At 48.6% G+C, this 13,615-nt stretch overlaps 1 protein-coding gene across 3 annotated transcripts in view; it reads left to right on the top strand.

Annotated features, from left to right (window-relative positions):
• EXOC6B (exocyst complex component 6B) overlaps window positions 1-13,615 on the top strand; it is a 363,401-nt gene that overhangs the window by 47,983 nt on the left and 301,803 nt on the right. For all 3 annotated transcript variants that reach the window (XM_054065132.1, XM_054065131.1, XM_054065129.1), the window contains exons 2-5: window positions 5,925-6,090; window positions 11,888-11,935; window positions 12,176-12,266; window positions 12,375-12,420. In XM_054065132.1, coding sequence (XP_053921107.1) covers window positions 5,925-6,090; window positions 11,888-11,935; window positions 12,176-12,266; window positions 12,375-12,420 — 351 coding nt within the window. The remainder of the gene's footprint in view (window positions 1-5,924; window positions 6,091-11,887; window positions 11,936-12,175; window positions 12,267-12,374; window positions 12,421-13,615) is intronic.

Below are 13,615 nucleotides of genomic sequence, written 5' to 3'. Positions count from 1 at the left end.
GCAGGACCTTGCTAAAATCAAGGTGTTCAGAAGAGTCTGTGTTGGAAGAGACTTCAAGGATCATCCAATTCCAACCCCCCTGCCATGGGCAGGGCCATCTCCCACTGGATCAGGCTGCCCAAGGCCCATCCAACCTGGCCTTGAATGCTTCCAGGGATGGGGCAGCCACAACTTCCCTGGGCAACCTGTTGCTATGCCTCACCACCCTCATGGAATCATTAAAGTTGGAGAAGACCTCGAAGCTCATCCAGTCCAGCTGTCAGTCCAACACCACCATGCCTACTAAACCATGTCCTGAAGTGCCCCATCTGCATGAGGGCCTTTCCACGAGGGGGAATGGCTTTGGATTTGAAGGGGGAAGATTTACATTAGACATTAGGAAGAAACCTCACAATGAGGGTGGTGAGGCCCTGGCCCAGGTTGCCCAGAGAAGTCGTGGTTGCCCCATCCCTGGAGGTGTTCAAGGCCAGGTTGGATGGGGCTTTGAGCAGCCTGATCCAGTGGGAGGTGTCCCTGTCCATGGCAGGGGATTGGAACTGGTTGAACTCTTTGGTCCCTTCCAACCCAGCCCGTTCCATGATTCTATGGTATTAAACAAGCAACCTTTCTGTGACCTCTTTTCTGTGGAACTCTTGGTCCACTCCAAAAATTATGATTTTTTTTTTTTTTGCATAGCTTAGTAGTTAATTTGTTTATTACAAAAGTTTGAACGAGAGTAAACAAACTGCTAACGCTTTTATGTGGCTTAATGAGAAGAAAATGTTTCGGAGGGATTCAAACTACTACAGAAGTTTAAAGGGGGAAAAAATAAAATTAAATTGAAGTCCACAACACTCAGGAATTTGTTCCACTTATTAATTGAAAACAAAAGCGAGTCCCCTGTCCCCAGAATGTCCTCCTTGCATTGTTCCAGAGCTCTTTCATTTTGCCCCCAGAGATTTCCCCTCTTTGTGCTTTCAGCTGAATTTATTTAGGTTCCTTCTGAGTCCCCATCCTGCAGGCAATGCTCGTTGGGAATGAAGTTGGTGGGGTCAGCCTCACGGCTTGGCCTCCTCTGAGATAGCCTGAAGGCCTCTTGATTTAACCACTTGAGCGTGAGACAGGAGAAGACCCTGCACAGTGAGGTCTGAAGTCTGATCCAGTGGGAGGTGTCCCTGCCCATCGCAGGGGGGTTGGAACTGGATGATCTTTAAGGTTCCTTCCAACCCAAACTATTCTATGATTCTATGATTCTATGATTCTATGATTCTGTGATTCTGTTGTCTTCTAGCATTTAGCAGAGTGAGGGAGGGGATTCTCCCCCTCTGTTCTGCTCTCGTGAGACCCCACCTGGAGTCCCGTGTTCAGTTCTGGAATCCCCAACATAAGAAGGAGATGGAAGTGTTGGGATGGCTCTAGAGTACACTGCAAAGATGATGTGAGAGCTGGAGCACCTCTGCTCTAAGGACAAGCTGAGACAGTTGGGCTTGTTGAGCATGGAGAGCAGAAGGATGTGGGGAGACCTTAGAGCAGCTTCCAGTAATGAAAGGGGCTCCAGAAAAGCTGGGAGGGGCTTTTTTCCAAGGGCCTGGAGTGATAGGATGAGGGGGAATGGCGTTAAATTGGAAGGGGAAAGATTTAGATTAGACATTAGGAAGAAATTCTTCGTGATGAGCGTGGCGAGGCCCTGGCCCAGGTTGCTCAGAGAAGTGGTGGCTGCCCCATCCCTGGAGGTGTCCAAGGCCAGGTTGGATGGGGCTTGGAGCAGCCTGATCCAGTGGGAGGTGTCCCTGCCCATATTAGGGGGTTGGAACTGTATGGGCTTTAAGGTCCCTTCCAAACCAACCCATTCTATCATTATTTTATACACGTGCAGTAACTTTAAGCCCCTCTGTTGTTCTTTCAGCGTGCGTGTGGTAGCTGGTGTAGGACCGGCAGCCTGAGCAGAGCCAGATGAATTGTCAAAAGCACAGCTGGTTGCGTTGGTGCTTGATGGCCCTAAGTTGTCCTGCCTATGACAATGTTTTAACTAGATTTGTAGCTGAACTGGTTGTCTCTTGGGGTCTTCTATTGGCTGTATTCCCCAAACCTCTGCCCCTTCCCCTGTTATTGCTCTCGAGGCTGATGAAGCGATTGAGGATGCAGTGGTGTCCAATGTGGGCACAGTTGAGTTTGACTCTGCGATGTCGGCTTACAAGAAAGCTGGAGAGGGACTATTCAGAAAGGCTTGTGGTGATAGAACGAGGGGAAATGGGTATGAACTGGAGAGGGGCAGATTTAGATTGGACGTTAGAAAGAACTTCTTCATCATGAGAGTGGTGAGATACTGGAACAGGTCACCAAGGGAAATTGTGGCTGCCCCATCCCTGAAGGTGTTCAAGGCCAGGTTGGATGGGGCTTTGAGCAGCCTGGTCCACTCAGAGGTGTCCCTGCCCATGGCAGGGGGTTGGAACTAGATGGGCTTTAAGGTCCCTTCCAACTCAATCCATTCCATGATTCTGTGTGGGAAGAGGATGAAGGTGTGAAAGGTTCATCATCAACATGTCGTGTGCTTCTGCATGAGCTGCTGCTACCTGGAGAAATCGGGAAGACCCCGAAGCATCCAGCTGTTCCACAAGTTGGCGCCTGTGGTGTCCTCCTTAATTGCTTGGCCACAAGTTTCGTTGTGCCAGTTTTGAAGGATAAACTCTACAATACCCCAAGGGAACTCCTGGTGCATTTGCCTGTTATGGCTTTCCTGGAAAAATTTTTCTAATTGACCTTTGGGAAAAAAAAAAAATGGAAGTGGAATTTTTGTAATGAATGCAGAAATTGTGAAACTTAACAATAGGATCCAAGAACATTTTAAATTCGTCTTAAATGGTTTCGTTTAGTGACCGTACTTTAAAAATGTGAAGCAGACAGATCTGTCGCTGAGCGTAGTTGACAGTTGGAGATTTGTGGCCTGCTCTGCAGTTACAGGATAAACGCCTGCGGGACAGAGCATTCGCTCTTGGTCTTTTAATTGAAAAGCATTTTTTGAGGCTTATCAATAAAGCCATCTGACTGGAAGTTTCTTCTAGAACGGAAAAAAAAGTAGCTTTGAGGATCAATTTCCGTGGCATTCATAGAATCATGTAATGGTTTGAGTTGGAAGGGACCTTAAAGATCACCCAGTTCCAACCCTCCTGCAATGAGCAGGGACACCTCCCACTGGATCAGGCTGCCCAAGACCCCATCCAACCTGACCTTGAACACCTCCAGGGATGGGACAGCCACAACTTCCCTGGGCAACCTGTTGCAGTGCCTCACCACCTTCATCGTGAAGAAGTTCCTTCCTATGTCCATTCTAAAACTGCCCTTCTCCAGTTCATAGAATCATGGAATGGGTTGGGTTGGAAGGGACCTTAAAGCCCATCCAGTTCCACCTCCTGTCATGGGCAGGGAAACCTCCCACTGGATCAGGCTGCTCAAAAGCCCATCCAACCTGGCCTTGAGGACCTCCAGGGATGGGGCAGCCACAGCTTCCCTGGGCAACCTGGGCCAGTGCTCAGAAGACAAGATGCAGAGCTTGTTTAAATGTGAGCTTAGAGCTGATGCTGAAGATCCTCAGGTTTCGTTGCTGCCCGTCACCGTTTTTTTTTTTTTGGGTTAACTCGATTTTGCCTAAAATAAACCAATAACAGGTTTTCGGTCCTCAGACGTTGATCCCTTAGATTCACCATCTCCAAGGGAAATGGTGCCCAGATTTGTAAGTAATCTTTTTTTCCCATTGCTAGATTCCTCTATAAATGCGGATGGCGTTTTAATTGGAATGTAAACATGTTTATTTATATTTAGTGTCGCAGGCTGAGAGAGTTGGGGTTGTTCAGCCTCGAGAAGACTCTAGGGAGACCTTAGAACAGTTTTAGTACCTGAAGAGGCTCCATGAAAGCTGGGGAGGGACTTTTTCCAAGGGCCTGGAGTGACAGCATGAGGGGGAATGGCTTTAAATTGGAAGGGGGAAGATTTAGATTAGCCATTAGGAAGAAATTCTTCATGATGAGGGTGGGGAGGCCCTGGCCCAGGTTGCCCAGAGAAGTGGTGACTGCCCCATCCCTGGAGGTGTTCAAGGCCGGGTTGGATGCGGCTTTGAGCAGCCTGATCCAGTGGGAAGTGTCTCTGGGATTGGAGCTGGATGGGCTTTAAGGTCCCTTGCAACCCAAACCATTCTATGAATCTATGATTTAGCACCCATAATTACTGTTGGGGGCTTAAAAAGTGGTAAGTGAATGAAAATGCAACTCCTCTCGCTTTATCAGCTCATTGGATGAGTTCTCATCTTTGAGTTGAGTCGGTTGGAGTGGAGAGAGAGAGAAGCCCTACTGAGCTCTCTGGGAGATCCTGCAAAGAGACCGTACAGCACTAGATGGCACTCGGGCTCCGGCTTTCCTACTTCAGCAGCAAACCCATGCCACGCTGGGAGGAAAAACCACTTGTGGTGACATTCCTCTAGTTTAAGACCTCTTCGTATCTCTTCTTCACGTTTAGCACCAACCAGCTTCTACCTTGCTTCTACCTTGTGAAGGCTTCTGTTCTTGGTGATGGTGTCTTTTTACATTGAGTTTTTAATAGACTTGTAAAGATTTGGCCGTTGCGAATGGTTACTGAAACTGTGATTGAAATTGTTGGGGCAGGTCTTAAAGAACGATAATTAAATAGATTTCCTCCAGCTTTATCCCTGTCTTGGTGGTTTTGGATTACTTTGAGACCTTTATGGTGGTAGAAGTGTGGTTCTCCAAAGAACCTGGTGAGCACAGGTTGTGCAGATTTAATGTGTCTGGTTGGATTCGTTGTTCTGGTCCTTTCTGAAGTGTCGCTCGTCACTGCTGCTATTACAGCTCAGTCATTCCACATTTTTTATCTCTAATTGCTGCATGGTTAATTTATCATAAGGAATTTAAACTTACTTTCTGACACAGTACAAGTTCAGATTCCGTGAAAATCACTGTGGACTTAATGTCTTCAGACTGAGAGAGAATTCAGGCTTAGTCTGCACTGCTTCTCGGAATCATAGAATCATGGAATGGTTTGGGTTGGAAGCAACCTCAGATCCTATCCGGTTCCACCTCCCTGCCATGGGCAGGGACACCTCCCACTGGATCAGGTTGCTCAAATTCTAATCTAACCTGGACTTAAACACATCCAGGGACGCTTCAGCCATGAATTCTCCGCGCAACCTGGGCCAGGACCACACTACTGTCACAGGAAAAGAGTTCTTCCTAAAGTCTCATCTCAATCTCCCCTCTTTCAGCTTTGGGTTGGGGCACCTCTGCTATGAGGCCAGGCTGACAGAGTTGGGTTCTTCAGCCTGGAGAAGTTTCCGGGGACACCTTGTAGTGGCCTTCCGGTACCTGAAGGGGCTCCAGGAAAGCTGGGGAGGGACTTTTAACAAGGACATGGAGCAATAGGATGAGGGGGAATGGCTTTAAATTGGAAGGGGGAAGATTTAGATTAGCCATTAGGAAGAAATTCTTCCTGATGAGGGTGATGAGACCCTGGCCCAGGTTGCCCTGAGAAGTAGTGGCTGCCCCATCCCTGGAGGTGTTGAAGGTCAAGTTGGATGGGGTTTTAAGCAGCCTGATCCAGTGGGAGGTGTCCCGGCTCATGGCAGTGGGGTTAGAACTGGATGGGCTTTAAGGTTCCTTCCAACCCAAACCGTTCTATGACTTTGTTTCAAATCTCGGGTCGTCTGCATTGCTGTCTCTGAGGGAACATCAAGCTGGTGTCTGACAGGTGGAAAAAGGAATAAAAAGGGCTGGAATAGATATCCGAACCCGAGTTTGGTGCCTGGTAGTGCACAGAAAAAGCAGCACTATCTCTTTATCACAGGAGGTTTGTTTTAACCTCCTGTTTTGGATATTTCGTGTAAGTATTGACAGTAACAGATATTGGAATCCTCACCAATGTTGGCGTCTTCTTTCTAGGTCTGTGTACGACGGCGAAGAACACAGTCGGTTCATGGAGAAACTGGAAGCGCGAATCAGAAACCATGATCGTGAGATTGAGAAAATGTGCAATTTCCATTACCAGGGTTTTGTGGACTCCATCACGGAGCTGCTGAAGGTTAGAGGAGAAGCTCAGAAACTAAAGGTAAGAGAAAGCCACCTGGACATAGTCCTGTGCAACTCATTTAAACACACAGCTGGATCATTTGCACAGAATCACTAGGTTGGAAAAGACCTCCAGGATTAATTTTCAGTAGGAGCTCCAGGTTTGGTTGGCTTAACTAGAAGGTGAAAGAGTTAGAGCTGGGAATTATAGAAGCATGGAATGGTTTAGGTTGGAAGGGACCTTAAAGCCCATCCAGTTCTAAGCCCCTGCCATGGGCAGAAGCACCTCCCACTGGATCAGGTTCCACAAAGCCCCATCCAACCTGACCTTGAACATCTCCGGGGAGGGGGCATCCGTGACTTCCCTGGGCAACCTGGGCCAGCCTCGTGGTGAAGGACTTGGGATGCTGGGGGATGAGGGGCTTGCCATGAGCTGGCAGCGTGTGCTTGCAGCCCAACGGCATCTTGGCCCGTATCAGAAGCAGCGTGGCCAGTGGGACCAAGGAAGTGATTGTGCCCTTGGACTTGGCACTGGTGAGGCCACACCTTGAATCCTGGGTTCAGTTTTGATCCCCTCACTCCAAGAAGGACATTGAGGGGCTGGAGCTGGAGAACAGGAATTATGAGAGGGGCCTGAGGTACCTGGAGTTGTTTAGCCTGGAGAAGAGGAGGCTGAGGGGAGACCTCATCACTGTCTACAACTGCCTGAAATGAGGTTGTAGCGAGGTGGGTGTTGGTCTCTTCTCCTGGCTGGCAGGTGATAGGACGAGAGGAGATGTCCTCAAGTTGCATCAGGGCAGGTTCAGATTGGACATCAGGAGATATTTCTCCAGTGAAAGGGTTCTGGGCAGAGGTTGCCCAGGGAGCTGGTGGAGTCCCTGTCCCTGGAGGTGTTTAAAAGCCAGGTTAGATGCAGTCCTCAGGACTATCGTTAAGCAGTAGACAGGTATGGTTGAACTTGATGATCTCAAAGGTCTTTTCCAACCAAGCAATTCTATGATTCTATGAAAACAGCCCAAAGTTAAGAGCACATGAGTGAAGCTACGCACGAGAGATGCAATACGGAAGGCATTTACTGTATTGCTGCTCACACATATGATCAAAGACCGGCGCTACTGAGAAAAAGACTGAGATCAAATGGAGAATGAATAGCTGGAACAAAAGACACTCTCACCACTGGACCCATGGATGATTCCCTGGAGAAACCCTGACAAAGAGGGCTCAATATTTCTGAAATAAGTTTCTGTGTGTATTTTTCCCATGTGCCGTTTTATAGATTGCAAAGTCATGGAAATCAAGAGAGATCCTGAGGGTAGAGATGGACTTCACAGTGCGCCACCAACAAAGTTGCTGTTTGTAGAATGGGAAACAGTAACGAGCCTTTGCAAACAAACAATGTGGAGTTCTTGGCGAGAAACAATAGCTTAAAACAAAAGAGACTTCTTTCATGGTTTTTCCAATGGCCTCATCCTGCAATCAACAGGCTCTGGCAGAGGCTGCCCAGGGAGGTGGTGGAGTCCCCATCCCTGGAGATGTTAAAAAGATAGGTAGATGAGGTGCTGAGGGATCATAGAATCATAGACTCATTGAATAGTTTTGATTGGAAGGGACCTTAAAGATCATCCAGTTCTAACCCCTGTGTGATGGGCAGGGACACCTCCCACTGGACCAGGCTGCCCAAGGCCTCATCCACCCTGGCCTTGAACACCTCCAGGGATGGGGCAGCTTCACCTTCCCTGGGCAACCTGGGACAGGGCCTCACCACCCTCACCGTGAAGAAATTCCTCCTTACGTCCAGTCTAAATCTGCCCCTCTCCAGTTTATACCCATTGCCCCTCGTCCTATCACCACAGGGCTTTGTAAAAAGTCCATCCCCAGCTTTCTTGTAGCCCCTTCAGGTACTGGGATTGCTCTAAGGTCTCCTCGGAGCCTTCTCTTCTCCAGACTGAAGAAGCACAACTCTCTCAGCCTGTCCTCATATGGGAGGTGCTTCAGCCCTCGGAGAATCTTTGTAGCCCTCCTCTGGATCTGGTTTAGTAGCGGACAGGTATGGTTCGATTCGATGATCTCAAAGGTCTTTTGCAAACCAACTGATTCTATGATGGGTCTTTGCTGTGGTTAAATGCCCTTGGAAGGACAAAGGTGCTGCTGGTGTCAGAACAAAGGTGTTCCTGGGAGTTTGTGGGATGGAAACCTCTGTAAAGCTAGAAGACGGCTAGCAAATGCCACGGGTAGTTTTAAATGAATGGATAATTGTATGAAATGCAGCAGTCAGCACAGTGAAATCAGACTCCATCCTTCTTTTCCAGAACACTTGCTTGTTGGAGATTTTTTTATTATAGAATCATGGAATGGTACAATAATGGTGTGCTTTAGGTGGCCCCAAGTCAGCTTTATAGAATCACAGAATGATTTGGGTCAGGAAAGTCATTAAAACCCATCCAGGTCCAACTCCCGCCATGGGCAGGGACACCTCCCACTGGATCAGGCTGCTCCAAGCCCCATCCAACCTGGCCTTGAGCACCTCCAGGGATGGGGCAGCCACAGCTTCTCTGGGCAACCTGGGCCAGGACCTCCCCACCCTCACAGGAAAACATTTCTTCCTAAGATCTCATCTCAATCTCCCCTCTTTCAGTTTAAAACCATTCCCCTCTTCCTATCCCTGCACTCCCTGATCAAGAGCCTCTCCCCAGCTTTCCTGGAGCCCCTTTCTGTACTGGAAGCTGCTCTAAGGTCTCCCTGGAGCCTTCTCTTCTCCTGGTTGAACAACCCACGTTGCCAGCTCATGTTGAGCTTTTCATCCCCCAGAACCCCAAGACCTTCTCCACAGGGCTGCTCTTAATCCATTTCCCCCCCTTATTTACAACTTCATCTTTTCTAATAGCCATCTCCCACAGTCCTTGTCTCCCAGAAAAGCCCTTCCCAAAAGGCCAGGTTCCGCCCATCCTGCCAGACTTGCCGTGCTGGTCTCTGAAAACAGTCCACCCAACTTTAAGTGTCACTCAACTCAACCCCATTCCCTAAGTGACTGTTCTGGGAGGCTGCTACAAGCCCACCTGGCCGCTACCCTAAGGAACCCCTCCAACATCTATATCCTTTATCTCCCCAGACACCTGCTTAGACTCCTTCCCACCACTTATCCACATTCTGATCCAACAAATGACTTTTTCACAGAATCACAGAAAGTTAAGCTTTGGAAAAGACCTTTAAGACCACTGGTCTAACCATAAACCCAACACTACCAGGTTGTCCAGCCTGGAGAAGAGAAGGCTCCAGGGAGACCTTAGAGGAGCTTCCAGGACTGAAAGGGGCTCCAGGAAAGCTGGGGAGGGACTTTTTCCGAGGGCCTGGAGTGATGGGATGAGGGGGAATGGTTTTAAATTGGAAGGGGGAAGATTTAGATGAGACATTAGGAAGAAATTCTTCATGATGAGGGTGGTGAGGCCCTGACCCAGGTTGCCCAGGAAGTTGTGGCTGCTCCATCCCTGGAGGTGTTCAAGGCCAGGTTGGATGGAGCCTTGAGCAGCCTCATCCAGTGGGAGGTGTCCCTGCCCATGGCAGGAACTGGATGGGCTTTGAGGTCCCTTCCAACCAAAACCATTCTATGATTCTATGTTTGAGAAGCCCAAACCCAAGCTTTGCTCCGTCCCATATCTTCTGTCTATGGAGGAATGAGCCAATGCCTCGAGCATTCCCAAATCCCATGGTGTGATCCCATCGGATCATTCTTCACCCATGCCCACCTGGTCCGTCCCCCCTTGCTGCATGTCTGTCTTGGATTATTGCATCTCTTTGTCTGCAAAGCTTCACCGTGTCTGGATAAATAATCCTTTGCTTTTCCAACGTATGGATGTGGACCTTAAGAACAAAACACAACACAACTTCAACCCCCTCGAAACTCTTCGTGTGCCAGGGCGGAATATATTCCTTCTTTTTGCCTTAGCTGGGATTGCTCTGTAATTTTAATAGGAGACTACTACAGCCTTGGCATTATTTTAGGAGCAGTTTTCAATTATCCTACATGGATTCCTTTTTCCTGGTGGGATTTTGAGGATATAAGCAAATAAAATGATCTTTGGAAGAGATGCTGGGCTCCTGCTCGTAAAATCTCAATACATCATAAAGGAAATGAGGAGTTTTTGCGCAGGGCAAGCAGCCAGGAGAGCCAGAGCTACTGGAGAAGGGGGAGATATAGGATGCAGATGCTGTAGGGAAGTGGTGTGCAGGGAGATCATGGGTTGACTCCTCTTCTTGCATCACGGTAAGCTTAAAAACTCTTGTGGCCGGCGTGGATGGAGAACCGGGTGGCTTTGCTCATTGACGAAGCACCAACCTCTTAGTGTGAGGCCTTCCAGCATAAAATCATAGGATGGTTTGGGTTGGAAGGGACCTCAAAGTCCATCCAGTCCCAACCCCCCTGCGATGGGCAGGGGCACCTTCTACTGGATCAGGCTGCTCCAAGCCCCATCCAACCTGGCCTTGAACACCTCCAGGGAAGGGCAGCCATGACTTCTCTGGCCTACCTGGGCCAGTTCTTCAAGACCCTCAGTGTGAAGAGTTTCTTCCTAATGTCTATTCTAAATCTCTCCCATCCAATTTAAAGCCATTCCTTCACATCCTATCACTCCACGTCCTTGTAAAAAGCCCTTCCTTATCTTTCCTGGAGCCCCTTCAGGTACTGGAAGGCCGCTCTAAGGTCTCTCCAGACCCTTCTCTTCTCCAGGCGGAACAACCCCATCTCTCTCAGTCTGGCCTACTAACAGTGGTACTCCAGCCCTTGGATCATCTTTGCGGCCTCTTCTGGACCCATCCCAACAGTCCCTTCTCCTTCTTCTGTTGGGGATTCCAGAACTGGACACAGGACTCCAAGTGGGGTCTCAGGAGAACAGAGTAGAGGGGAAGAATCCTCTCCTTCACCCTAGTGGCCACACAGCTTTGGCTTCAGCCCAGGACATGGTTGGTTTCTGGGCTGTGAGCGCACATCCTTGGCTCATGTTGAGCTTCTCCTCCCCCAGCACCCCAAGTCCTTCTCCTCAGGGTTGCTCTCAGTCATGTCGTTCCCCTTCCTGTATTGAAACCATGATTACCCTACCCCAAGTGTAGGACCTTTGACTTGGCCTTGTTGAACCTCATGAGGTTCACACAGCCCCAGTTCTCCAGTTTGTCCAGGTCCCTCTGGATGACATCCCATCCTTCTGGCATGACAACTGCACTACTCAGCTCAGGGTCATCTGCAAACTTTCCAAGGGTGCACTCAACCTCACTGTCGATATCATCAATGAAAATACGAAGCAGCAGTGGTCTCGTACAGAACTTTGAGGATCACCACTTCTTACTTGTCTTGCGGAAATCTGGATGAGCCTGGGAACTCATTGTTGCCCAGTGTCTTAGAATCGTGGAATCATAGAATCATTGAGGTTGGAAAAGACCTCTAAGATTGTGAAGTCCAACCAATCTTTCCATGGTCTTAAGGGAACAAATTGGATCCTGAATCAGTTTTCTAGTTATTAATAGAAATTAATTAATCCCCTCATATCTGAACTGATTGCCTCGTGGTGCACTCAGAGGTTGGGACAGCAGCTTTTTGAGTGTGAACTTGTGTTGACTTCTACTGTTCTGCGGTAGCAGGGAAGCAAATCCTTGTTGTTCTCTTTTTGCTTCTTGGTTTCTCATGTCCAGGAATGGTGATGACTGTTAAATCAGCTAATTAACAGCTTCATTCCATGCGGGTGGAGGTGGGATGAGAAGCAGTGGTGTTTATGTTCAAGTGTTTCATGGTGAAAACCATTGTCTTGATTTACATGTGGATGTTCTTTTTTTCCCCAATATCGTTACAGAATCAAGTGACGGACACCAACCGAAAGCTGCAGAATGAAGGGAAAGAAGTAAGTGATGCATTCGTTCATTCCATCTTTTTTTTTGCGTTGTCGGGTTGTGCTCACTGGAATCAGATCACACAGAGCAACCAGAACTGCTTAGAATTAACTGCTCACGTAGGGTCATAGAATCATAGAATGGGTTGGGTTGGAAGGGACCTCAAAGCCCATCCGCAAAGCAGTTTAGATCCCACCTACTCTGTCTAATTACTGTTCTTAGTGAACTCTTTTTCTTTTCCCTTTCCAAAGTTGATAATAGCGATGGAAGAGTTGAAGCAATGCCGGTTGCAACAGAGGAATATTTCGGCAACGGTCGATAAGCTTACGCTGTGTCTTCCTGGTGAGGAATCCAAAATTGCTCTTGGTTTGTCATGTTGTGTATTTGAATTGACATCTTTATGCTTTGTTCTTGTGCCTCAACACTCGTGTGTTTTCCTTCTCTTTCCAGTCCTGGAGATGTACAGCAAACTGCGGGAGCAAATGAAATCTAAAAGGTAAACCTTTTATAGGACGATATTTATATTGGAGGAGTGGAAAAGTGTCTGTTTTGTGCCGGATAAATTAAATCATGGGATGGTTTGGGTTGGAAGGGACCTCAAAGCCCATCTAGTTCCATCCCCCTGCCAAGGTCAGGACACCTCCCACTGGATCAGGCTGCTCAAAGCTCCATCCAGCCTGGCCTTAAAAACCTCCGGAAATGGGGCATGGAAACCAAACACCTGTGGAGCCCTGTGCAGGGTGGTAGGAGTTGGTGGGAAGACACATGGCTCACTTTGTGGTAGAAATCAAAATTTATGCACCAAAAGCAGCGTGGGCAGTAGGGTAAGGAAGGGGATTCTCCCCTTGTACTCTGCTCTTGTGAGAACCCACCTGGAGTCCTATGTCCAGTTCTGGAATCGCCAGCAAAAGAAGGAGATAGAACAGTTGGAATGGGTCCAGAGGAGGCCACAAGGATGATTCGAGGGCTGGAACACCTCTGCTCTGAGGACAGGCTGAGAGAGTTGAGGTTGTTCAGCCTGGAGGAGAGAAGGCTCTGGGGAGACCTTAGAGCAGCTTCCAATGCCTGAAGGGGCTCCAGGAAAGCTGGGGAGGGGCTTTTTCCAAGGGCCTGGAGTGATAGGATGAGGAGGAATGGGTTTAAATTGGAAAGGGGGGAAGATTTAGATTAGCCGTTAGGAAGAAATTCTTCATGATGAGGGTGGTGAGGCCCTGGCCCAGGTTGCCCAGAGAAGTGGTGGCTGCTCCATCCCTGGAGATGTTCAAAGCCAGGTTGGATGAGGCTTGGAGCAGCCTGATCCAGTGGGAGGTGTCCGTGCCCATGGCAGGGAGGTTGGAACTGGATAGGCTTTGTGGTCCCTTCCAACTCAAACCATTCCATGATTCTATGAAATAACTGTTCGGAAGGGTGAACTGAACTATAAGAACTTTGTGGCTTGGGAATCATGAGCTGTAAATCTCGGATTTTTCCCACCCTGCTTCTGAAGGATGAAACTGTAGTCCGGGATATTTGCATGGTTGGGCTCCTGGGGGACAATTTGTTTAAGCAGTGTGGGATTTTAGAGGCGTGTTGGAGCCCTGGGAGTGGCAAATTGGGCTGAGAGCAGCTGCTGGAAGGAGGTCAGCCAGAAAGACGGAAGGCTCCAGCTTAATGCCACGCAGGGAGAGCAATCGGATCCGATGCCTTGGTGG

The sequence above is a fragment of the Cuculus canorus genome, chromosome 4, assembly GCF_017976375.1.
Source record: "Cuculus canorus isolate bCucCan1 chromosome 4, bCucCan1.pri, whole genome shotgun sequence".
In the NCBI taxonomy this organism is placed as follows: domain Eukaryota; kingdom Metazoa; phylum Chordata; class Aves; order Cuculiformes; family Cuculidae; genus Cuculus; species Cuculus canorus.
This window is presented reverse-complemented; position numbering and strand designations above follow the sequence as displayed.